General features: G+C 46.6%; 2 protein-coding genes across 3 annotated transcripts in view; both read right to left on the bottom strand.

Annotated features, from left to right (window-relative positions):
* Positions 1-295: 295 nt before the first annotated feature.
* Positions 296-3,870, bottom strand: LOC129855550 (cytochrome P450 26A1-like). Its single transcript, XM_055923372.1, has 7 exons — positions 3,623-3,870; positions 3,281-3,505; positions 2,832-3,113; positions 2,570-2,716; positions 1,227-1,361; positions 824-976; positions 296-695 (listed from the first exon to the last, which is right to left on the bottom strand). Exons 1-7 carry the CDS (start codon positions 3,809-3,811, stop codon positions 357-359), a joined length of 1,470 nt encoding a protein of 489 aa, XP_055779347.1. The 5' UTR covers positions 3,812-3,870; the 3' UTR covers positions 296-356.
* An 11,528-nt stretch (positions 3,871-15,398) lies between these two features.
* LOC129865232 (exocyst complex component 6-like) overlaps positions 15,399-25,836 on the bottom strand; it is a 103,441-nt gene continuing 93,003 nt past the window's right edge. The window contains exons 20-22 of one of the 2 annotated variants that reach the window (XM_055937841.1): positions 18,654-18,766; positions 17,722-17,733; positions 15,399-17,260 (exon numbers count right to left, since the gene is read on the bottom strand). In XM_055937841.1, coding sequence (XP_055793816.1) covers positions 17,128-17,260; positions 17,722-17,733; positions 18,654-18,766 — 258 coding nt within the window. In that variant the 3' untranslated portion in view covers positions 15,399-17,127. The remainder of the gene's footprint in view (positions 17,261-17,721; positions 17,734-18,653; positions 18,767-25,836) is intronic. The other variant, XM_055937851.1, reaches the window with a different exon arrangement.

Below are 25,836 nucleotides of genomic sequence, written 5' to 3'. Positions count from 1 at the left end.
CCGTGAGGGAAAGTGGAAACTTCTTTGAGGATATGTTTGTTAAGATTTAGTCTGAAATTGTGACGCAACATTTATTGACAAAACATGTTTTTATTAAATAAAGTCCAACAACAACATGTAATATAAATAAGCTGCAGTAAGATATGAAAAGCTATATAACAAAAATTAACAAAATGTACATAGACACTTTAAAGGAATGTCAGTGGTCCACCAGATAGTGTCGTTTGTTTCTATAAAACACGACATATACACAACTCTGTATTAACATATGAATCATTTCATCTAAAAACCCCATTACAATATTTATATATTTACAATTTCATAGCTTTAATATGGAGGTGTGTTTTTAATGGTCACTAGGTGCGGCTGTGACGGCGGAACACAGTGGGCAGGTTATCAACGGGGTAGACCGTAGGGCCGATCTTCATGGTCGGCGGGCCGTTCGATAGAGTCCAGTCACATCGCAGAGTCAGCTCCAACAGGAATATCTTAAGGAGGACCTTGGCGAACTCTTTGCCCACGCACATCCTGGAGCCGCCGCCGAACGGGATGTAGTTGAAGCGCGAGGAGTCCTCGGAGGATCCGTCCATGAAACGCTCCGGGTCGAACTCCTCTTTGTTGGGGAACACGTCGGCCACGTCGTGGGTGTCACAGATACTGTAGATGACGGTCCAGCCTTTGGGGATCTGGTAACCCTGGAAACATAGAATAACACAGCGTTGTTAAGACAGCAGGTCTGGAGTTTCTGACGATCCCGTCAAAAAGATATCAAATTGACAGATTAGTATTGTATTTAAATCCTCTGGTAAAAAGGGGAACGTACATTGAGTTGGAAAGTCTTCAGTACCACTCTGAAGCCTCCGGGAACAGGAGGGTTCATCCTCAACGTCTCTTTGATCACACAGCCGGTATACTTTAACTGTTCCAACACCTCCATGTTCACATTCTGACCCAGCAGATCCACACCTCGTTCCTCCTGAGAGAGAGAGAGAGAGAGAGAGAAAGAAAGCGAGAGAGAGAGAGAAAGCGAGAGAGAGAGAAAGAAAGCGAGAGAGAGAAAGAAAGCGAGAGACAGAGAGAAATCGAGAGACAGAGAGAGAGAAAGTGAGAATGTATTATTTCACAATCATTCCATAAGCCAATGAGATCTAAAGGACATTATCAATGTGAGAGTAAACGAGTGGATATTGATTGATGTTTTCCAGCTATAAATAAGGGGTTGTTACCTGCTGGTGCAGTTCTTGTCTGAGTTGGTTGACCACGTCAGGGTTGAGTCCCAGGAACATGACCAGCGAGGTGGCTGTACTGGCAGTGGTCTCATGGCCTCCAAATAAAAGCTCTGTGGCTGACTCCTTAATTGCCTTCAGATAGAGAATTTATTTGTTTTACTCACTGAGCAAAGATTCTTATAACACCACAGCTGGTTTAAATGTAAATGTATCATCTATTTATTTATGCATGAAAAATAACTTGATAAATGCACGTTTTTTTATTTATTTTTTACTTAACCTTAATTTAACTAGGCAAGTCAGTTAAGAGCACATTCTTATTCGGTTACTGGCCCCAACGCTCTAACCACCAGGCTACCTGCCGCCCCCAACGCTCTAACCACCAGGCTACCTGCCGCCCCAACGCGCTAACCACCAGGCTACCTGCTATCCCAACGCTCTAACCACCAGGCTACCTGCCACCCCCAACGCTCTAACCACCAGGCTACCTGCCGCCCCCAACGCTCTAACCACCAGGCTACCTGCCGCCCCAACGCTCTAACCACCAGGCTACCTGCCGCCCCAATGCTCTAACCACCAGGCTACCTGCCGCCCCCAACGCTCTAACCACCAGGCTACCTGCCGCCCCAACGCTCTAACCACTAGGCTACTTGCCGCCCCAACGCTCTAACCACTAGGCTACCTGCCGCCCCAACGCTCTAACCACCAGGCTACCTGCCGCCCCCAACGCTCTAACCACCAGGCTACCTGCCGCCCCAATGCTCTAACCACCAGGCTACCTGCCGCCCCAACGCTCTAACCACTAGGCTACTTGCCGCCCCAACGCTCTAACCACTAGGCTACCTGCCGCCCCAAAGCTCTAACCACCAGGCTACCTGCCGCCCCCAACGCTCTAACCACTAGGCTACCTGCCGCCCCCAACGCTCTAACCACTAGGCTACCTGCCGCCCCAACCACCAGGCTACCTGCCGCCCCAACGCTCTAACCACCAGGCTACCTGCCGCCCCAACGCTCTAACCACTAGGCTACTTGCTGCCCCCAACGCTCTAACCACTAGGCTACCTGCCGCCCCCAACGCTCTAACCACCAGGCTACCTGCCACCCAACGCTCTAACCACCAGGCTACCTGCCGCCCCAACGCTCTAACCACTAGACTACCTGCCGCCCCAACCACCAGGCTACCTGCCGCCCCAACGCTCTAACCACCAGGCTACCTGCCGCCCCAACCACCAGGCTACCTGCCGCCCCAACGCTCTAACCACCAGGCTACCTGCCGCCCCAACGCTCTAACCACCAGGCTACCTGTTGTTGAAGATGGGGGTACATGTATAGAGTATTACCTGCATGCTGAATGGCTCGTCGCTGTTCCTGCTGATGTCGATCAGCTGTTGTAGCGCGTCTCTGTGTTTCACCTCTTTTCCACTGTCTATTTTTCTCTGAATGTTCTCCTCGATTTTGGAGTGGATTAAATTTCGGGCTTTCAATCCCTGTAGATAAAAGAGATGTATTTTTTTTTAAACATTCATTTAGGCCCTGACAATATTCTAAATACATTGTTTAAAAAAACGTCATAGAATTAGAATTGAGTGCACCGCTATTTACCCGGTACAAGCCGCTGAAGGGGACATCTACCGGCAGGGAGAAAAGGTTCTTGATCATCTCTTCGAAAGCCTCCACCAGCTCGTGCTCGTCGGTCTCGATCTGTTCCGGGTCGAAGCCCAGGAGGATCCTCATGGCGATGCGGAACATGAGGCGCTTCATCTCGGGGTAGACTAGAACGTCGGAGTCCTTCTGTAGCCATTGCCTCACGGCGCTCCTCACCTCCTCCTGGATCACCGGGATGTAGTGCTCCAAGGCATCCCGGGAGAACGCTCTCATTATAGCCTGAAATACAGGAGCAACGTTCCGTTAAGACGGGAGGGACATTAAAAGAAAGCTTTAAATAGGTGCTTATTTTAGCCAAATATCTATGCGTAAAATAATACATTTAATTTGCTACGTTAAAGGTGTTTATTCATGCAAAAAAAATAAAGTTTAAACCATCTACGCACTTTTTTCTTGTTTTTGTGCTGGGTCCCGTGCATATTGGAGAGCGTGTTCGATCCCAAAATAGTTCTGACGGAAGCGGGCCACTGCACCGCGACAAGTTTATGTTCCCCCAGCAGAATGTGTCTGACGTTGTTCGCGCCCATGACGCGCACCGTGGGGTTGCCAAAGAGATGCGTTCTGTAAATGCATCCATACTTCTGCCGTTTCATCCGCAGGAACTTTCTCCTCTGCAATAAAAAAAGGAATAAATACAATGTTTATTATCAACGGAAGATATATATACACTAACAGGTTAATATTATACAATATGACTATTATTACGTTTGAAAGGGTTATAAAATGACCTGGAGAAGGAGTTGGAGCGTCTCTCCGATGAAAGGTAAGCCCATGGATCCAGGAGGAAGAGGGGCTGGACAGCTGGGATCCCGACCACGGATCAAATAAACCTCCCATAACTTCACCGCGACTAAAAAGAGAAAGATTGGAAGCACAATCGTGCAAAGAAGGGTCGCCAGCAACGTGTTCAAAGCCATTGTACTAGTGCGCGTAACCCAAACCAACTATAAACTTTGTGAGGACTTTTAGGTGGGAGCAAGAGATTGTTTGCTTCTGAACCGTATGGGTGTTTCTACGGCCTTTTTATACCCTTTTCCCCAGGTCTCGGCCTCCTGTTACCTTTGGCTTGGCGACAGAAATTAGTTCACACAAAGTTCATCTTTAATTGTTGTGTCATCTCGCTCCGCCCACGGAGTTGCAGCCTCTCCAAAAACCCCATTTGTTACAGGCGCATTTTAATACCACCTCCTGTTGCAGACGCACAATCAGGGATTTAACTCTGAAAAGGTGTTAAGTACCTCTAACAATAGGAACCATCCAAAGGTTCTTTGTTGTAAATATTCCGCAGTTTAGCCTCATTACATGTGATGAGTTCTGCGTGTAATGCCCGGGGCGGGTCTTAATTGACCAGCTTTCAACACATTTCAATTAGCGCTGTTGGCTCCGAATTTAAATCATTTCCTTAATCCTCTTTAAATTACAACACACGTCTTTGCTTTATTCGACTCATGCATTTAAATACAGCTGAATGTGGTCAAATTAAATCATTAAACAATCGTGTGAAAGCTTTTAATCCAGCATTTTGTTGGAATAATAACGAAGTTGTTTGTATTGTATTTTATTAGACGAATTAAGGACAGTTGTTTTGGAGGCGAAACTGACACGTTTTTCCTTTTGAGAGTTGGAGATGTTCAGTGACGTAGTGTCGCCTGGTTAAACTTGTCTAATCTAGAATGAGACTTTAACCTGTTGTCTGTCTCGACTACCGTTTCCCTCTGCAGTCGGTGACGCTGCTCCGTCTGTATCTGTGGAAGGGCCTCTGTTATAAAAAATGATATCTTGCTTGCAGTGAGTTCAAACTTGGGTCAGTTGGTGGGAAAAAAACAAAAACTTGGTGTTAACAAGGTTACCGGGAGGCTAAACATGTCAAGTAAACACCGCGGAACCAACCCAGTGGCTTTGGAATCACTGTTTTTATGACAGCTATAACATGGAGCGGACAGACGACTCAGCCAGTCAAGCAGGAGACAGCGTGGCTCCACATTTTACAGCGACACGTTCTAGATTTCCCGTTCCCCCATTCCCTCTCTCTCTCTTTCTCTCTCTGTCTCTCTCCCTCTCTCTCTCTTTCTCTCTCTCTCTCCCTCTCTCTCTCTTTCTCTCTCTGTCTCTCTCCCTCTGTCTCTCTCTCTCTTTCTCTCTCTCTTTGTCTCTCTCTCTCTGTCTCTCCCCCCTCTCTCTCCCCCTCTCTCTCTTTGTCTCTCTCTCTCTCTCTCTCTCCCCCCCTCTCTCTCTGTCTCTCCCCCCCTCTCTCTCTCTCTGTCTCCCCCCCCCTCTCTCTCTCTGTCTCTCTCAATTCAATTCAATTCAATTCAAGGGGCTTTATTGGCATGGGAAACATGTGTTAACATTGCCAAAGCAAGTGAGGTAGATAATATACAAAGGTCAAATAAACAATAAAAATGAACAGTAAACATTACACATACAGAAGTTTCAAAACAATAAAGACATTACAAATGTCATATTATGTCTATATACAGTGTTGTAACAATGTACAAATGGTTAAAGCACACAAGTTAAAATAAATAAGCATAAATATGGGTTGTATTTACAATGGTGTTTGTTCTTCACTGGTTGCCCTTTTCTTGTGGCAACAGGTCACACATCTTGCTGCTGTGATTGGTCACTGTGGTATTTCACCCAGTAGATATGGGAGTTTATCGAAATTGGATTTGTTTTCTAATTCTTTGTGGATCTGTGTAATCTGAGGGAAATATGTCTCTCTAATATGGTCATACATTGGGCAGGAGGTTAGGAAGTGCCCCTACATCACGGACTCTGACATCTCGGTGAACTCCCGCGCATCTCTCTCTCTCTGTCGGGTCGCACCGAGGTGCTGACGCGTTGCCCTGCAGTTCACCTCGTCACTATGTATGTAGTAATCCATGCTAATAGCTTGAGGAGAAATATCCCATAAATAATCAGGATATTCTCAGTCGTTTAAATGCACATTTCTTGATTAAAATATTTCAACCACATAGCCTATCCAAGACACCGAAGGGCGTGTATTATGGCATTACCTCACTACACCTTAGAGGCCATATAGGTTATAACAAAGCGGCCCCCCGGTGAATAAGAACATTGTGTGAAATAGTTCAGTGATATCATGTCCTTCCTCTCGTCCACACTGGTGTCAGCTGAAGTTCAAGAGTACATCACTGTATCTTCACAACAGTCCCGAAGGACACATCATTTAACTCTTATATCCAGGTGGTCTTTAATACACGTCTTTTAATAACCTATAAAAAAAACACCATCTGACCCGTGACGAATCATATATTTCCTTTCGATTAGACCAAATGGCCACCGGGGATGTTTTTCGTGCTTCCCGGTCCCACAAAATGCATAGCTATTACGCGCGCGCCTCTCTGTCTGTGTGTGAGAGTAGAAACAGAGAAAGAGATTGAGAGAGATGAGGTCTGTGTCGGGGGGGCGCATCGTCAGCGATTAGCTGGAGGCCGGAGAGGCTCTGCAACGCCGGCAGGGGGACCTCTCCTCATTCCCAAGCGCTGGCGCTGACCTGCCAGTGCCCTACATCACGGACCCTGACATCTCGGTGAACTCCCGCGCACCAACCTCGCCAAGTTCACTGTCCATCAGATAACGAGATAGGGGACCGGGACCGAGCATGAACGAACACCAAGCAGCAATTACAGCAGAACGGTTATTATCTCCCGCTGTCGGTCAATCACACAAATCAAATAAAGCGGTTACCGTGTAATTGGGTCAAGAGATAAAATGGTTCCCACTTGTTGGAATAAAACGTTTTAATTGGAGCCTTTTACTTTATATTATCACTAGTAGCCTATGTAACCAACTAGGATAATTTAATATATATTATCACTACTAGCCTGTAACCCACTCGGATAATTTAATATATTTTATCACTAGTAGCCTATGTAACCAACTAGGATAATTTAATATATATTATCACTACTAGCCTGTAACCTACTAGGATAATTTAATATATTTTATCACTAGTAGCCTATGTAACCTACTAGGATAATTTAATATATTTTATCACTACTAACCTGTAACCTACTAGGATAATTTAATATATTTTATCACTAGTAGCCTATGTAACCCACTCGGATAATTTAATATATATTATCACTAGTAGCCTATGTAAACCACCCACTAGGATAATTTAATATATATTATCACTAGTAGCCTATGTAAACTACCCACTAGGATAATTTAAGACAGATCAAACTAGTTGTAGCATCATTCATTCACAGTAAAAAAAATAATAATGACCATACATCCATTAAAACCTCGATGTGTCTCTCTCATGCGCTGCGCAAAGGGCTCCTCTGTCCAATTCTAGAGGGAGGAGATTTGATTTGTAGGTTTGCATGACGTCTGTGCAGTCGGAGGTGCTGTCACAACAGGAGAGGGCGGAGTCAGGAGAGGCACCGCTCAGCGGTTCACCCAGAGGTCAGTCCCTCCAAGTCCCTCGACCGACCCAGCGGCTCTAGGTGCAGCCATTCCCCCTGTCAGGTTTAACTTCTCTGGGCTTGTTAAGGGCGGGAGGCTCGGTAGGTGGAGTTTTATCCATCCTGTGAAAAAACACCCTCAAGTGTTGTTTTTTTAGTTGAATGGGAAACAATGGGCCATTTATGAAGTCAGATTTGTATTGAAATGAAAAGGTGTGAGAGGAGAGAAAGGGGGATGTAGAACGGGTGTAGTGTGTAAATAGGTTGGGCCAACCACTGATCTTTGATGCCAGCTGGTTATTACCTCATAACACATCGCCGGGTGGAAAGGAAGCCACGTCCCAAATACCACTCTATTCCCTATATAGTGCACTACTTTAGACCAGCCCCCCCCTCCCTCATAGTGCACTACCTGGTCAAATGTAGTGCACTATAAAGGGGATAGCATGTCATTTGGAACTGAGTCAAAGTTTCTTGGTCTGTTTCTGGCTTCTTCGCCGAGAGGGGAAGCTCCTCTTTATTCAAAAGGTACAATGGGAAATTATTCAATTTGATTAACTTTGTCAAATATACCAATTTAAAACATCAACGAGGACAAAAGGAATGTTTCAGGTTGGTAAACTCTATTACACAATTCCCTCATCACCTGGTCATTATATAAACATCCTGTATATAAATGCTCTATAAATAACAGACTTTACATCCTGTATATAAATGCTCTATAAATAACAGACTTTACATCCTGTATATAAATAACAGACTTTACATCCTGTATATAAATAACAGACTTTACATCCTGTATATAAATAACAGACTTTACATCTTGTATATAAATAACAGACTTTACATCCTGTATATAAATAACAGACTTTACATCCTGTATATAAATAACAGACTTTACATCCTGTATATAAATAACAGACTTTACATCCTGTATATAAATAACAGACTTTACATCCTGTATATAAATGCTCAATAAATAACAGACTTTACATACTGTATATACAGTACTAGTCAAACGTTTGGACACACCTACTCATTCAAGAGTTTTTCTTTATTTTTACTATTTTCTACATTGTAGAATAATAGTGAAGACATCAAAACTATGAAATAACACATATGGAATCATGTAGTAACCAAAAAAGTGTTAAACAAATCAAAAATATATTTGAGATTTGAAATTCTTCAAAGTATCCACCCTTTGCCTTGATGACAACTTTGCACACTCTTGGCATTATCTCAACCAGCTTCATGAGGTAGTCACCTGGAATGCATTTCAATTAACAGGTGTGCCTTGTTAAAAGTTAATTTGTGGAATTTCTTTCCTTTTTATTTTTCATATATATATATTTTAATTATTCAACAACAGTACAATACAGCTAGAGTAAGTACTACAACAAAAGGTTTTTCCACCCTCCCCAGCCGCCAAAATAAATTTGATTTGTTTAACACTTTTTTGGTTACTACATGATTCCATATGTGTTATTTCATAGTTTTGATGTCTTCACCATTATTCTACAATGTAGTAAATAGTAAAAATAAAGAAAAACCCTGGAATGAGTATGATGGTGGACAGGTTTTCCAAAGCCGCTGGCTCCAGGGATATTATCCCGGTTCTGGAAGGCGTTCTGCACACTCATTGGGTCGTCGGCCAGCCTGTCCTCCGGGTTTCACCCCCAGTCGAACGGCCAGTCGGAGCGAGCCAATCAGGACCTGGAGACGACTTCATTGCCTCGTCTTCGCCAACCCCCAACACCTGGAGCCAGCAACTCTTGTGGGTTGAATACGCCCACAACACCTTCCCCTGCTCAGCGACTGGTCTCTCGCCTTTCGAGTGTTAGATGGGTCATCAGCGCCTGCTATTCCCTTAGCAAGAGGAAGAGGTCAGCATACCATCGGCCCAGATATTCGTCCGCCGCTGTCGGCCGTACCTGGAAGAGAGCTCTGTCTGCTCTTCTCAATACGACAGGTGGACCGCCACCGGATCCCTGCTCCCCGCTACCGTCTCTCCCCGCTACCGTCTCTCCCCGCTACCGTCTCTCTCCGCTACCGTCTCTCCCCGCTACCGTCTCTCCCCGCTACCGTCTCTCCCCGCTACCGTCTCTCCCCGCCGTCTCTCCCCGCTACCGTCTCTCCCCGCTACCGTCTCTCCCCGCTACCGTCTCTCCCCGCTACCGTCTCTCTCCGCTACCGTCTCTCCCCGCTACCGTCTCTCCCCGCTAACGTCTCTCCCCGCTAACGTCTCTCCCCGCTACCGTCTCTCTCCGCTACCGTCTCTCTCCGCTACCTTCTCTCTCTGCTACCGTCTCGGGCAGAGGGTATGGCTGTCCACTCGGGATCTGTCCCCTCCGGGCGGAGTCCCACAAACTGTCCCACAATTTTATCGTCCCTTTCGCCATCTCTAAAATCCCACTTTTCATGTATCAAGGATTAAACCTCCGTCTCCCTGCCCTGACCCTGCCTGCCCTGACACTGCCTGCCCTGACCCTGTCTGTCCTGACCCTGTCTGTCCTGACCCTGTCTGCCCTGACCCTGCCTGCCTGCCCTGACCCTGCCTGCCTGCCCTGACCCTGCCTGCCCTGACCCTGCCTGTCCTGACCCTGCCTGCCCTGACCCTGCCTGCCCTGACCCTGCCTGCCCTGACCCTGCCTGCCCTGACCCTGCCCGCCCTGACCCTGCCTGCCCTGACCCTGCCTGTCCTGACCCTGACCCTGCCTGTCCTGACCCTGCCTGTCCTGACCCTGCCTGTCCTGACCCTGAGCCTACCTGCCCTGAGCCTGCCTGCCCTGACCCTGAGCCTACCTGCCCTGACCCTGCCTGCCCTGACCCTGCCCTGACCCTGCCTGCCCTGACCCTGCCTGCCCTGAGCCTGCCTGCCCTGACCCTGCCTGTCCTGAGCCTACCTGCCCTGAGCCTGCCTGTCCTGACCCTGAGCCTACCTGCCCTGAGCCTGCCTGCCCTGACCCTGCCTGTCCTGACCCTGCCTGTCCTGACCCTGACCCTGCCTGTCCTGACCCTGCCTGTCCTGACCCTGCCTGTCCTGACCCTGAGCCTACCTGCCCTGACCCTGCCTGCCCTGACCCTGAGCCTACCTGCCCTGACCCTGCCTGCCCTGACCCTACCTGCCCTGAGCCTGCCTGCTGTTCTGTACCTTTCTGAATCTGCCATGGATTACTGACCTCTGCCTGCCCCGTTTTGTCAATAAAAGTCTGTGATTTGAATTGTCTGCATTTGGGTCTTATCCTCAGTCATGATACCTAACAATATTACTTTTTTATTCAGCCTATGTTTAGGGGGCCCCAGATTTTTTTTTTTGGGGGGGGGCGCGCGCTACAGACGGCTCCATCAGCCTGCTAATGCAGGACTAGTAAAGGCCCACTACCTTGTGAGAAGAAAAAAAATCCCCCCCAAAATATTTTATATATTTGTATTTATTTTAGTTCAGATGTTTTAGGAGGTGCTACAGCACCCTCACCACCCCTACTACCACAGCTATGTTTGACATAATCTAATCCGTTTCAGTCAGGTATCTGCTGTCAACTACTAACATAATCTAATCCGTTTCAGTCAGGTATCTGCTGTCAACTACTAACATAATCTAATCCGTTTCAGTCAGGTATCTACTGTCAACTACTAACATAATCTAATCCGTTTCAGTCAGGTATCTGCTGTCAACTACTAACATAATCTAATCCGTTTCAGTCAGGTATCTACTGTCAACTACTAACATAATCTAATCCGTTTCAGTCAGGTATCTGCTGTCAACTACTAACATAATCTAATCCGTTTCAGTCAGGTATCTACTGTCAACTACTAACATAATCTAATCCGTTTCAGTCAGGTATCTACTGTCAACTACTAACATAATCTAATCCGTTTCAGTCAGGTATCTACTGTCAACTACTAACATAATCTAATCCGTTTCAGTCAGGTATCTACTGTCAACTACTAATATAATCTAATCCGTTTCAGTCAGGTATCTACTGTCAACTACTAACATAATCTAATCCGTTTCAGTCAGGTATCTGCTGTCAACTACTAACATAATCTAATCCGTTTCAGTCAGGTATCTACTGTCAACTACTAACATAATCTAATCCGTTTCAGTCAGGTATCTACTGTCAACTACTAACATAATCTAATCCGTTTCAGTCAGGTATCTGCTGTCAACTACTAACATAATCTAATCCGTTTCAGTCAGGTATCTACTGTCAACTACTAACATAATCTAATCCGTTTCAGTCAGGTATCTACTGTCAACTACTAACATAATCTAATCCGTTTCAGTCAGGTATCTACTGTCAACTACTAACATAATCTAATCCGTTTCAGTCAGGTATCTACTGTCAACTACTAATATAATCTAATCCGTTTCAGTCAGGTATCTACTGTCAACTACTAACATAATCTAATCCGTTTCAGTCAGGTATCTACTGTCAACTACTAACATAATCTAATCCGTTTCAGTCAGGTATCTACTGTCAACTACTAACATAATCTAATCCGTTTCAGTCAGGTATCTACTGTCAACTACTAACATAATCTAATCCGTTTCAGTCAGGTATCTACTGTCAACTACTAACATAATCTAATCCGTTTCAGTCAGGTATCTACTGTCAACTACTAACATAATCTAATCCGTTTCAGTCAGGTATCTACTGTCAACTACTAACATAATCTAATCCGTTTCAGTCAGGTATCTGCTGTCAACTACTAACATAATCTAATCCGTTTCAGTCAGGTATCTACTGTCAACTACTAACATAATCTAATCCGTTTCAGTCAGGTATCTGCTGTCAACTACTAACATAATCTAATCCGTTTCAGTCAGGTATCTGCTGTCAACTACTAACATAATCTAATCCGTTTCAGTCAGGTATCTGCTGTCAACTACTAACATAATCTAATCCGTTTCAGTCAGGTATCTACTGTCAACTACTAACATAATCTAATCCGTTTCAGTCAGGTATCTACTGTCAACTACTAACATAATCTAATCCGTTTCAGTCAGGTATCTACTGTCAACTACTAATATAATCTAATCCGTTTCAGTCAGGTATCTGCTGTCAACTACTAACATAATCTAATCCGTTTCAGTCAGGTATCTACTGTCAACTACTAACATAATCTAATCCGTTTCAGTCAGGTATCTACTGTCAACTACTAACATAATCTAATCCGTTTCAGTCCGGTATCTACTGTCAACTACTAACATAATCTAATCCGTTTCAGTCAGGTATCTACTGTCAACTACTAACATAATCTAATCCGTTTCAGTCAGGTATCTGCTGTCAACTACTAACATAATCTAATCCGTTTCAGTCAGGTATCTACTGTCAACTACTAACATAATCTAATCCGTTTCAGTCAGGTATCTGCTGTCAACTACTAACATAATCTAATCCGTTTCAGTCAGGTATCTGCTGTCAACTACTAACATAATCTAATCCGTTTCAGTCAGGTATCTGCTGTCAACTACTAACATAATCTAATCCGTTTCAGTCAGGTATCTACTGTCAACTACTAACATAATCTAATCCGTTTCAGTCAGGTATCTACTGTCAACTACTAACATAATCTAATCCGTTTCAGTCAGGTATCTACTGTCAACTACTAACATAATCTAATCCGTTTCAGTCAGGTATCTGCTGTCAACTACTAACATAATCTAATCCGTTTCAGTCAGGTATCTGCTGTCAACTACTAACATAATCTAATCCGTTTCAGTCAGGTATCTGCTGTCAACTACTAACATAATCTAATCCGTTTCAGTCAGGTATCTACTGTCAACTACTAACATAATCTAATCCGTTTCAGTCAGGTATCTACTGTCAACTACTAACATAATCTAATCCGTTTCAGTCAGGTATCTACTGTCAACTACTAACATAATCTAATCCGTTTCAGTCAGGTATCTACTGTCAACTACTAACATAATCTAATCCGTTTCAGTCAGGTATCTACTGTCAACTACTAACATAATCTAATCCGTTCAGTCAGGTATCTACTGTCAACTACTAACATAATCTAATCCGTTTCAGTCAGGTATCTACTGTCAACTACTAACATAATCTAATCCGTTTCAGTCAGGTATCTACTGTCAACTACTAACATAATCTAATCCGTTTCAGTCAGGTATCTACTGTCAACTACTAACATAATCTAATCCGTTTCAGTCAGGTATCTGCTGTCAACTACTAACATAATCTAATCCGTTTCAGTCAGGTATCTGCTGTCAACTACTAACATAATCTAATCCGTTTCAGTCAGGTATCTGCTGTCAACTACTAACATAATCTAATCCGTTTCAGTCAGGTATCTACTGTCAACTACTAACATAATCTAATCCGTTTCAGTCAGGTATCTACTGTCAACTACTAACATAATCTAATCCGTTTCAGTCAGGTATCTGTCAACTACTAACATAATCTAATCCGTTTCAGTCAGGTATCTACTGTCAACTACTAACATAATCTAATCCGTTTCAGTCAGGTATCTACTGTCAACTACTAACATAATCTAATCCGTTTCAGTCAGGTATCTACTGTCAACTACTAACATAATCTAATCCGTTTCAGTCAGGTATCTACTGTCAACTACTAACATAATCTAATCCGTTTCAGTCAGGTATCTGCTGTCAACTACTAACATAATCTAATCCGTTTCAGTCAGGTATCTACTGTCAACTACTAACATAATCTAATCCGTTTCAGTCAGGTATCTACTGTCAACTACTAACATAATCTAATCCGTTTCAGTCAGGTATCTACTGTCAACTACTAACATAATCTAATCCGTTTCAGTCAGGTATCTACTGTCAACTACTAACATAATCTAATCCGTTTCAGTCAGGTATCTACTGTCAACTACTAACATAATCTAATCCGTTTCAGTCAGGTATCTGCTGTCAACTACTAACATAATCTAATCCGTTTCAGTCAGGTATCTACTGTCAACAACTAATATAATCTAATCCGTTTCAGTCAGGTATCTACTGTCAACAACTAATATAATCTAATCCGTTTCAGTCAGGTATCTACTGTCAACTACTAACATAATCTAATCCGTTTCAGTCAGGTATCTACTGTCAACAACTAATATAATCTAATCCGTTTCAGTCAGGTATCTACTGTCAACAACTAATATAATCTAATCCGTTTCAGTCAGGTATCTACTGTCAACTACTAACATAATCTAATCCGTTTCAGTCAGGTATCTACTGTCAACTACTAACATAATCTAATCCGTTTCAGTCAGGTATCTACTGTCAACAACTAACATAATCTAATCCGTTTCAGTCAGGTATCTACTGTCAACTACTAACATAATCTAATCCGTTTCAGTCAGGTATCTACTGTCAACAACTAATATAATCTAATCCGTTTCAGTCAGGTATCTACTGTCAACTACTAACATAATCTAATCCGTTTCAGTCAGGTATCTACTGTCAACTACTAACATAATCTAATCCGTTTCAGTCAGGTATCTGCTGTCAACTACTAACATAATCTAATCCGTTTCAGTCAGGTATCTACTGTCAACTACTAACATAATCTAATCCGTTTCAGTCAGGTATCTACTGTCAACTACTAACATAATCTAATCCGTTTCAGTCAGGTATCTACTGTCAACTACTAACATAATCTAATCCGTTTCAGTCAGGTATCTACTGTCAACTACTAACATAATCTAATCCGTTTCAGTCAGGTAGCCTAAACCGCTTTACGGGGGAAACCTTCACAGCTGGGTCCTTCACAGTATTTCTGCCTGCTGGCTGAGAGAGCACGACAGATCCCTCTCTGCACCGGGTCTTGTACTCTGCAGGGGGAGCTAGGACTGCGTACGTTCGTCTGCCTGGCCGGGCCGAGGACGGTGTTATCCCTCCCATCTCCAGTGATCGTGCCCTCCTCCTCTAGGTCTGCTTCTCGTTTCACAGAGATAAACTAGCTACTAGCTTCCCATAAAGACAAGATGTAAATCTGTATCAACTTCATGTCAACAACGCAACCATTTCTGTCAATACTTACAATTTAAAATGCCTTGATATATATACACACACCAGTCTGCGTTTGATTGAGTGAACACATTTTTATTACCGCACACAAATAAAAACAAATAGACTTGGGTTACACAGGGGGGCATATTCTCTTTCCCGCCACGCCAGTCCATCCTAACGAACACTCAGTTCATTTCCCATTGGAATGTCGAGCGGGTTATTCAATAGGGATTTCACTGGGAACAAAAAAATGGAGAGAAATGACATTTCTCACCCAGGTGATGTATTGACTAATCGCAGTTATAATTTAATTCATTGAAAGACTAGATTTAAGAGATTTCATTTCAGAACGACAAACTCCTTTTATTCGTAACAGAAGGAAAACTCATTCTTATTGTCTTTACAAAATATGCAGTTTGTACAATGACATTTACAAGCAACTATGAAAAAAAGGCTAACTGAAATAATAGCTATTCAGTGCAAAATGCCTGTTAAAAAGTAGCACAGATTTAAAAACCATAATTCCAACTATGAAATGTGATTTGAGATTCGAGACGGAAGTCGTTCTTTAAGCAGAACCTGCGGGTGGACTAGATCATTATTGCTTTGTTGAAATGTCTTAGCGGTAGATTCTAAAGCGTTTGAAACCAAAAGCTTTTCATTTCACCTGAGGAACAAAAACAAGTATAATTTTGGATGCAAGAAATTGATTTAGCTAATAATGGCTGATACAAAAAACATGATTTTCGGTGTCTTTCTTGTCAAAAGATAATAGTTTGAGTGTAAATTAACAAAGGTCTCTGTCCCGTAATGGGTTTAAACAGTGGAACCATGTTCATGCAGGTCATTTGGACACTAATAATCAAAGCTGTTTGATTCAAGCTGGGCTGAATGACTGGCAGAGACAGCGAGCTGAATGACTGGCAGAGACAGGGCGCGAGGGCATCCCTGGCATTGACCAGAGCCCTGTGGAAATGACATTTGTGACACAGCCAGCGTGATTCTCTGTAGTGTTAAATATCCAACATATTTACAGTAGAAACTAACTCCACCCAGGACTGCACTATGGAGCGTTGTAGAGATCTTCCAGGACGTGTCCCAAATGGCTCCCTACTCCCTAATAGTGCACTACTTTAGACCAGGGCCCTATTCCCTAATAGTGCACTACTTTAGAGCAGGGCCCTATTCCCTATATAGTGCACTACTTTAGAGCAGGGCCCTATTCCCTATATAGTGCACTACTTTAGAGCAGGGCCCTATTCCCTATATAGTGCACTACTTTAGAGCAGGGCCCTATTCCCTATATAGTGCACTACTTTAGAGCAGGGCGGATAGGGTCCATAGGGCTCGGGGGATTGGAGCCTATATTTGATGGCTCAGTCCCTTATCTGGGCCACTTCACCTAGTGAACATCAGTTTCCTGTTCAGTCTTCATCTGAGATGCCATCTTTACATTCCTTACATCACCACCGCGACACCGCGGTGACACAAATCACTGCACTCTCACTTTATACAAAACATAGTATTCTGAGCCTTTAGAAAATACATTTAAAACATTTCACTCTTTTCTCCCGACAGAAGAAACTGTTTTAGCTCGATGTCTCGTCTGTTTCTGTGTGTCGTCTTCTCCTTATTTACAATATGCAGCGAATCTGGTGAAACTGAAAGGTGATGGTTGGTTAGTGTGTGTGTGTGTGTGTGTGTGTGTGTGTGTGTGTGTGTCTGTCTGTCCATCTGTGTGTGTGTGTGTGTGTGTGTGTGTCTGTCTGTCCATCTGTGTGTCTGTCTGTCCATCTCTGTTCTAGGAGTGTTGAGACATCCCATTGACCAGGCTCCTCAGCTGTTTCACCACGGTCTCAATCAGCTTCTGTTTGTCTCGGTCATTCTTCCTAAACTGAGAAAATATGTTGTTCTTCTTACTGGTGTCCTTCATTCTGGAGGGGAGAGAGAAATGGAAAGAGAGAGAGGGAGATAAAGAGAGATGGAGGAAGGGAGGGAGAGAGATGGAGAGAGGGAGAGAGATGGAAAGGGAGGGAGAGAAATGAAAGAGAGGGAGGGTGGGAGGTAGAGTAAGGGAGGGGGAGAGAGGGGGATTATTGCCCACATAAAGAATAGAGACTTTTTTATTTGGTAAATGACCCTTAACCCATATGGAGTAAATTACCCTTAAATCATATGGTGTAAATGACCCTTAACCCATATGGTATAAATGACCCTTAACCCATATGGTATAAATGACCCTTAACCCATATGGTATAAATGACCCTTAACCCATATGGTATAAATGACCCTTAACCCATATGGTATAAATGACCCTTAACCCAAATGGAGTAAATTACTTTCAATGGACACCAGACTATGGGAAGAAACAAATAAGCCAAAATGTATAACATACCCCCTGTAGACTCTGCATGGTAGAGGTTCAAAGGTCAAGTAGACAAGAGAAAAGAAGAAGTAGTGAATATGTAGATAACAGATACAGACTAAGAGTTCTAGTAGTGAATATGTAGATAACAGATACAGACTAAGAGGTCTAGTAGTGAATATGTAGATAACAGATACAGACTAAGAGGTCTAGTAGTGAATATGTAGATAACAGATACAGACTAAGAGGTCTAGTAGTGAATATGTAGATAACAGATACAGACTAAGAGGTCTAGTAGTGAATATGTAGATAACAGATACAGACTAAGAGGTCTAGTAGTGAATATGTAGATAACAGATACAGACTAAGAGGTCTAGTAGTGAATATGTAGATATGTAGATAACAGATACAGACTAAGAGGTCTAGTAGTGAATATGTAGATAACAGATACAGGCCAGACTAAGCACTCTAGCGGGTTAGAGAAGACAGTCTGACTAAGTTCGGTCTAACCAGGACAGTAGAACTACAAACTGACTACACATTGAGTAGAGACAGTAGAACTACAAACTGACTACACATTGAGTAGAGACAGTAGAACTACAAACTGACTACACATTGAGTAGAGACAGTAGAACTACAAACTGACTACACATTGAGTAAAGACAGTAGAACTACAAACTGACTACACATTGAGTAAAGACAGTAGAACTACAAACTGACTACACATTGAGTAAAGACAGTAGAACTACAAACTGACTACACATTGAGTAAAGACAGTAGAACTGACTACACATTGAGTAAAGACAGTAGAACTACAAACTGACTACACATTGAGTAAAGACAGTAGAACTACAAACTGACTACACATTGAGTAAAGACAGTAGAAACTGACTACACATTAAGTAAAGACTGTAGAAACTGACTACACATTGAGTAAAGACAGTAGAAACTGCAGTACTCACTTTTCCAAAAGTGCTAGTGCAGTGGAGGGGTTGACCCGGAGGTACTTGGAGGTGGACTGTCCGTAGTCAGCCAGGTACGTAGACCAGTCCCACACCATGAACAGGTCCAGCAGCTGAATCAACACACAGAGAGGACATTATTCTGGGAGTTAGTGAGGAAAAAGACAGCAGTATAGCACCCTGCAGCCCACTGCTGGCTGGCCTCAAGCTAAGCAGGGTTGGTCCTGGTCGGTCCCTGGATGGGAGACCAGATGGTGCTGGAGGGCCAGTAGGGAGCACTCTGGCCTCTGGTCTAAATAAATATCTCAGGACAGTGATTGGGGACTCTTCTTGGGTCTCTTCTCCCCTCTCTGACCCAATCAGCAGAGTAGAATGGAAGGATCTCAAACTGTTCCCCAGGTCTCTTCTCCCCTCTCTGACCCAATCAGCAGAGTAGAATGGAAGGATCTCAAACTGTTCCCAGGTCTCTTCTCCCCTCCCTGACCCAATCAGCAGAGTAGAATGGAAGGATCTCAAACTGTTCCCAGGTCTCTTCTCCCCTCCCTGACCCAATCAGCAGAGTAGAATGGAAGGATCTCAAACTGTTCCCAGGTCTCTTCTCCCCTCCCTGACCCAATCAGCAGAGTAGAATGGAAGGATCTCAAACTGTTCCCAGGTCTCTTCTCCCCTCCCTGACCCAATCAGCAGAGTAGAATGGAAGGATCTCAAACTGTTCCCAGGTCTCTTCTCCCCTCCCTGACCCAATCAGCAGAGTAGAATGGAAGGATCTCAAACTGTTTATGTGTTCTCCACACTCTCATCCTCACAAGAACGTGGTCTGAGCATGACAGTGTGGCGCACGGTAGAATGCATATTGAGAGACAAATGTTTGTGATTGTAGGGTCTCATCTTCACACCGTATCCAAGGATCTTATCCAGTGGAATGAGGCCTGGTGAATGAACGGTAACATGCACTATGCATTAGGGTTCAACTTCCAGGTCACCACAGGTCACCACAGGTCACCACAGGTCACCACAGGTCACCACAGGTCACCACAGGTCACCACAGGTCACCACAGCTCACCACAGGTCACCACAGGTCACCACAGGTCACCACAGGTCACCACAGGTCACCACAGGTCACCAGGCCAAGAGGATTCTCCTTTAGGGACTCCAACACCTCACTCCTCTTTTAGATAGTTTCATATTTAAAACATCAGGTAAGCAGTGCCGTGCAGTAATTAGCAGAGAGACGTTGGGATGTCTCTCCTCATCGGAGGTCAACCCTCCCTGGCCTAAAGACAGATCTGGCCTGATACAGGAGCTCTCTAGACGCACCAGATCTGGCCTGATACAGGAGCTCTCTAGACGCACCAGATCTGGCCTGATACAGGAGCTCTCTAGACGCACCAGATCTGGCCTGATACAGGAGCTCTCTAGACGCACCAGATCTGGCCTGATACAGGAGCCCTCTACAGACGCACCAGATCTGGCCTGATACAGGAGCTCTCTAGACGCACCAGATCTGGCCTGATACAGGAGCTCTCTAGACGCACCAGATCTGGCCTGATACAGGAGCTCTCTAGACGCACCAGATCTGGCCTGATACAGGAGCCCTCTACAGACGCACCAGATCTGGCCTGATACAGGAGCTCTCTAGACGCACCAGATCTGGCCTGATACAGGAGCCCTCTACAGACGCACCAGATCTGGCCTGATACAGGAGCCCTCTACAGACGCACCAGATCTGGCCTGATACAGGAGCTCTCTAGACGCACCAGATCTGGCCTGATACAGGAGCTCTCTAGACGCACCAGATCTGGCCTGATACAGGAGCTCTCTAGACGCACCAGATCTGGCCTGATACAGGAGCTCTCTAGACGCACCAGATCTGGCCTGATACAGGAACCCTCTACAGACGCACCAGATCTGGCCTGATACAGGAGCTCTCTAGACGCACCAGATCTGGCCTGATACAGGAGCTCTCTAGACGCACCAGATCTGGCCTGATACAGGAGCCCTCTACAGACGCACCAGATCTGGCCTGATACAGGAGCTCTCTAGACGCACCAGATCTGGCCTGATACAGGAGCTCTCTAGACGCACCAGATCTGGCCTGATACAGGAGCCCTCTACAGACGCACCAGATCTGGCCTGATACAGGAGCTCTCTAGACGCACCAGATCTGGCCTGATACAGGAGCTCTCTACAGACGCACCAGATCTGGCCTGATACAGGAGCCCTCTACAGACGCACCAGATCTGGCCTGATACAGGAGCTCTCGACAGACGCACCAGATCTGGCCTGATACAGGAGCTCTCTACAGACGTACCAGATCTGGCCTGATACAGGAGCTCTCTACAGACGCACCAGATCTGGCCTGATACAGGAGCCCTCTACAGACGCACCAGATCTGGCCTGATACAGGAGCTCTCTAGACGCACCAGATCTGGCCTGATACAGGAGCTCTCTAGACGCACCAGATCTGGCCTGATACAGGAGCTCTCTACAGACGTACCAGATCTGGCCTGATACAGGAGCTCTCTAGACGCACCAGATCTGGCCTGATACAGGAGCCCTCTACAGACGCACCAGATCTGGCCTGATACAGGAGCTCTCTAGACGCACCAGATCTGGCCTGATACAGGAGCTCTCTAGACGCACCAGATCTGGCCTGATACAGGAGCCCTCTACAGACGCACCAGATCTGGCCTGATACAGGAGCTCTCTAGACGCACCAGATCTGGCCTGATACAGGAGCTCTCTACAGACGCACCAGATCTGGCCTGATACAGGAGCCCTCTACAGACGCACCAGATCTGGCCTGATACAGGAGCTCTCGACAGACGCACCAGATCTGGCCTGATACAGGAGCTCTCTACAGACGTACCAGATCTGGCCTGATACAGGAGCTCTCTACAGACGCACCAGATCTGGCCTGATACAGGAGCCCTCTACAGACGCACCAGATCTGGCCTGATACAGGAGCTCTCTAGACGCACCAGATCTGGCCTGATACAGGAGCTCTCTAGACGCACCAGATCTGGCCTGATACAGGAGCTCTCAAGACGCACCAGATCTGGCCTGATACAGGAGCCCTCTACAGACGCACCAGATCTGGCCTGATACAGGAGCCCTCTACAGACGCACCAGATCTGGCCTGATACAGGAGCTCTCTAGACGCACCAGATCTGGCCTGATACAGGAGCTCTCTAGACGCACCAGATCTGGCCTGATACAGGAGCTCTCTAGACGCACCAGATCTGGCCTGATACAGGAGCCCTCTACAGACGCACCAGATCTGGCCTGATACAGGAGCCCTCTACAGACGCACCAGATCTGGCCTGATACAGGAGCTCTCTAGACGCACCAGATCTGGCCTGATACAGGAGCTCTCTAGACGCACCAGATCTGGCCTGATACAGGAGCTCTCTAGACGCACCAGATCTGGCCTGATACAGGAGCCCTCTACAGACGCACCAGATCTGGCCTGATACAGGAGCTCTCTAGACGCACCAGATCTGGCCTGATACAGGAGCTCTCTAGACGCACCAGATCTGGCCTGATACAGGAGCCCTCTACAGACGCACCAGATCTGGCCTGATACAGGAGCTCTCTAGACGCACCAGATCTGGCCTGATACAGGAGCTCTCTAGACGCACCAGATCTGGCCTGATACAGGAGCCCTCTACAGACGCACCAGATCTGGCCTGATACAGGAGCTCTCTAGACGCACCAGATCTGGCCTGATACAGGAGCTCTCTAGACGCACCAGATCTGGCCTGATACAGGAGCCCTCTACAGACGCACCAGATCTGGCCTGATACAGGAGCTCTCTAGACGCACCAGATCTGGCCTGATACAGGAGCTCTCTACAGACGCACCAGATCTGGCCTGATACAGGAGCCCTCTACAGACGCACCAGATCTGGCCTGATACAGGAGCTCTCGACAGACGCACCAGATCTGGCCTGATACAGGAGCTCTCTACAGACGTACCAGATCTGGCCTGATACAGGAGCTCTCTACAGACGCACCAGATCTGGCCTGATACAGGAGCCCTCTACAGACGCACCAGATCTGGCCTGATACAGGAGCTCTCTAGACGCACCAGATCTGGCCTGATACAGGAGCTCTCTAGACGCACCAGATCTGGCCTGATACAGGAGCTCTCAAGACGCACCAGATCTGGCCTGATACAGGAGCTCTCGACAGACGCACCAGATCTGGCCTGATACAGGAGCTCTCTACAGACGTACCAGATCTGGCCTGATACAGGAGCTCTCTAGACGCACCAGATCTGGCCTGATACAGGAGCCCTCTACAGACGCACCAGATCTGGCCTGATACAGGAGCTCTCTAGACGCACCAGATCTGGCCTGATACAGGAGCTCTCTAGACGCACCAGATCTGGCCTGATACAGGAGCCCTCTACAGACGCACCAGATCTGGCCTGATACAGGAGCTCTCTAGACGCACCAGATCTGGCCTGATACAGGAGCTCTCTACAGACGCACCAGATCTGGCCTGATACAGGAGCCCTCTACAGACGCACCAGATCTGGCCTGATACAGGAGCTCTCGACAGACGCACCAGATCTGGCCTGATACAGGAGCTCTCTACAGACGTACCAGATCTGGCCTGATACAGGAGCTCTCTACAGACGCACCAGATCTGGCCTGATACAGGAGCCCTCTACAGACGCACCAGATCTGGCCTGATACAGGAGCTCTCTAGACGCACCAGATCTGGCCTGATACAGGAGCTCTCTAGACGCACCAGATCTGGCCTGATACAGGAGCTCTCAAGACGCACCAGATCTGGCCTGATACAGGAGCTCTCGACAGACGCACCAGATCTGGCCTGATACAGGAGCTCTCTACAGACGTACCAGATCTGGCCTGATACAGGAGCTCTCGACAGACGCACCAGATCTGGCCTGATACAGGAGCTCTCTACAGACGCACCAGATCTGGCCTGATACAGGAGCTCTCTAGACGCACCAGATCTGGCCTGATACAGGAGCTCTCTAGACGCACCAGATCTGGCCTGATACAGGAGCTCTCTAGACGCACCAGATCTGGCCTGATACAGGAGCTCTCTAGACGCACAAGATCTGGCCTGATACAGGAGCTCTCGACAGACGCACCAGATCTGGCCTGATACAGGAGCTGTAAATGTGCTTTATGAGTAGCGAGTGATCCCAGGGTGCTTTATGAGTAGTGAGTGATCCCAGGGTGCTTTATGAGTAGTGAGTGATCCCAGGGTGCTTTATGAGTATGTTAGCTGGCTAACACAATTTATTTCAGCCACAACTTCCTAAGACAAACCAAATGTTTGCAGACGGTAAGATTCTCCCTCCCTCCCTCCCTCGCTCCCTCCCTCCCTCTCTCCCTCCCTCTCTCTCTCCCTCTCTCCCTCTCTCTCCCTCCCTCTCTCTCCCTCCCTCTCTCTCCCTCCCTCTCTCTCCCTCCCTCTCTCCCTCCCTCCCAGAGGGGACATGCTGGTTCCCTTCTGTGTAACCTCAACCTGCTGTACCAGTACTAACCCATTCCTGACCTGAGGCCCAGATTAACCAGGTCACATAGAGAGTAAGAGAGAGCTGTTAGCAGAGCTGGTGATGGCTTAATGGATCCATAACAGTTGGCTTGGAGTCAGGGTACTGTAGGGCTAATCCTGACCTACAGGGACAGTGTGCTACTGGGTCAGAGGAGAGGTCGTGTTGGGTCACAGGAGAGGTCGTGTTGGGTCACAGGAGAGGTTGTGTTGGGTCAGAGGAGAGGTCGTGTTGGGTCACAGGAGAGGTCGTGTTGGGTCACAGGAGAGGTTGTGTTGGGTCACAGGAGAGGTTGTGTTGGGTCACAGGAGAGGTTGTGTTGGGTCACAGGAGAGGTTGTGTTGGGTCACAGGAGAGGTTGTGTTGGGTCACAGGAGAGGTCGTGTTGGGTCAGAGGAGAGGTCGTGTTGGGTCACAGGAGAGGTTGTGTTGGGTCACAGGAGAGGTTGTGTTGGGTCACAGGAGAGGTTGTGTTTCAGAGGAGAGGTCGTGTTGGGTCACAGGAGAGGTTGTGTTGGGTCACAGGAGAGGTCGTGTTGGGTCACAGGAGAGGTCGTGTTGGGTCACAGGAGAGGGGACCAGTCGGTCAGAGGAGAGGTCGTGTTGGGTCACAGGAGAGGTTGTGTTGGGTCACAGGAGAGGTCGTGTTGGGTCACAGGAGAGGTTGTGTTGGGTCACAGGAGAGGTTGTGTTGGGTCACAGGAGAGGTTGTGTTGGGTCACAGGAGAGGTTGTGTTGGGTCACAGGAGAGGTTGTGTTGGGTCACAGGAGAGGTCGTGTTGGGTCAGAGGAGAGGTCGTGTTGGGTCACAGGAGAGGTTGTGTTGGGTCACAGGAGAGGTCGTGTTGGGTCACAGGAGAGGTCGTGTTGGGTCACAGGAGAGGTCGTGTTGGGTCACAGGAGAGGGGACCAGTCGGTCAGAGGAGAGGTCGTGTTGGGTCACAGGAGAGGTCGTGTTGGGTCACAGGAGAGGTCGTGTTGGGTCACAGGAGAGGTTGTGTTGGGTCACAGGAGAGGTTGTGTTGGGTCACAGGAGAGGTTGTGTTGGGTCACAGGAGAGGTTGTGTTGGGTCACAGGAGAGGTCGTGTTGGGTCAGAGGAGAGGTCGTGTTGGGTCACAGGAGAGGTTGTGTTGGGTCACAGGAGAGGTTGTGTTGGGTCACAGGAGAGGTCGTGTTGGGTCACAGGAGAGGTCGTGTTGGGTCACAGGAGAGGTCGTGTTGGGTCACAGGAGAGGGGACCAGTCGGTCAGAGGAGAGGTCGTGTTGGGTCACAGGAGAGGTCGTGTTGGGTCACAGGAGAGGTTGTGTTGGGTCACAGGAGAGGTCGTGTTGGGTCACAGGAGAGGTTGTGTTGGGTCACAGGAGAGGTCGTGTTGGGTCACAGGAGAGGTTGTGTTGGGTCACAGGAGAGGTCGTGTTGGGTCACAGGAGAGGTTGTGTTGGGTCACAGGAGAGGTCGTGTTGGGTCAGAGGACAGGGGAACAGTTGGCTGTAGGAGAGGTTTTGTTGGGTCACAGGAGAGGTTGTGTTGGGTCAGAGGACAGGGGAACAGTTGGCTGTAGGAGAGGTTGTGTTGGGTCACAGGAGAGGTCGTGTTGGGTCAGAGGACAGGGGAACAGTTGGCTGTAGGAGAGGTTTTGTTGGGT

Source organism: Salvelinus fontinalis, chromosome 1, assembly GCF_029448725.1.
Source record: "Salvelinus fontinalis isolate EN_2023a chromosome 1, ASM2944872v1, whole genome shotgun sequence".
Classification (NCBI taxonomy): domain Eukaryota; kingdom Metazoa; phylum Chordata; class Actinopteri; order Salmoniformes; family Salmonidae; genus Salvelinus; species Salvelinus fontinalis.
Note: the sequence above shows the minus strand (reverse complement) of the source record. Positions and strands in the feature narration are given on the sequence as shown.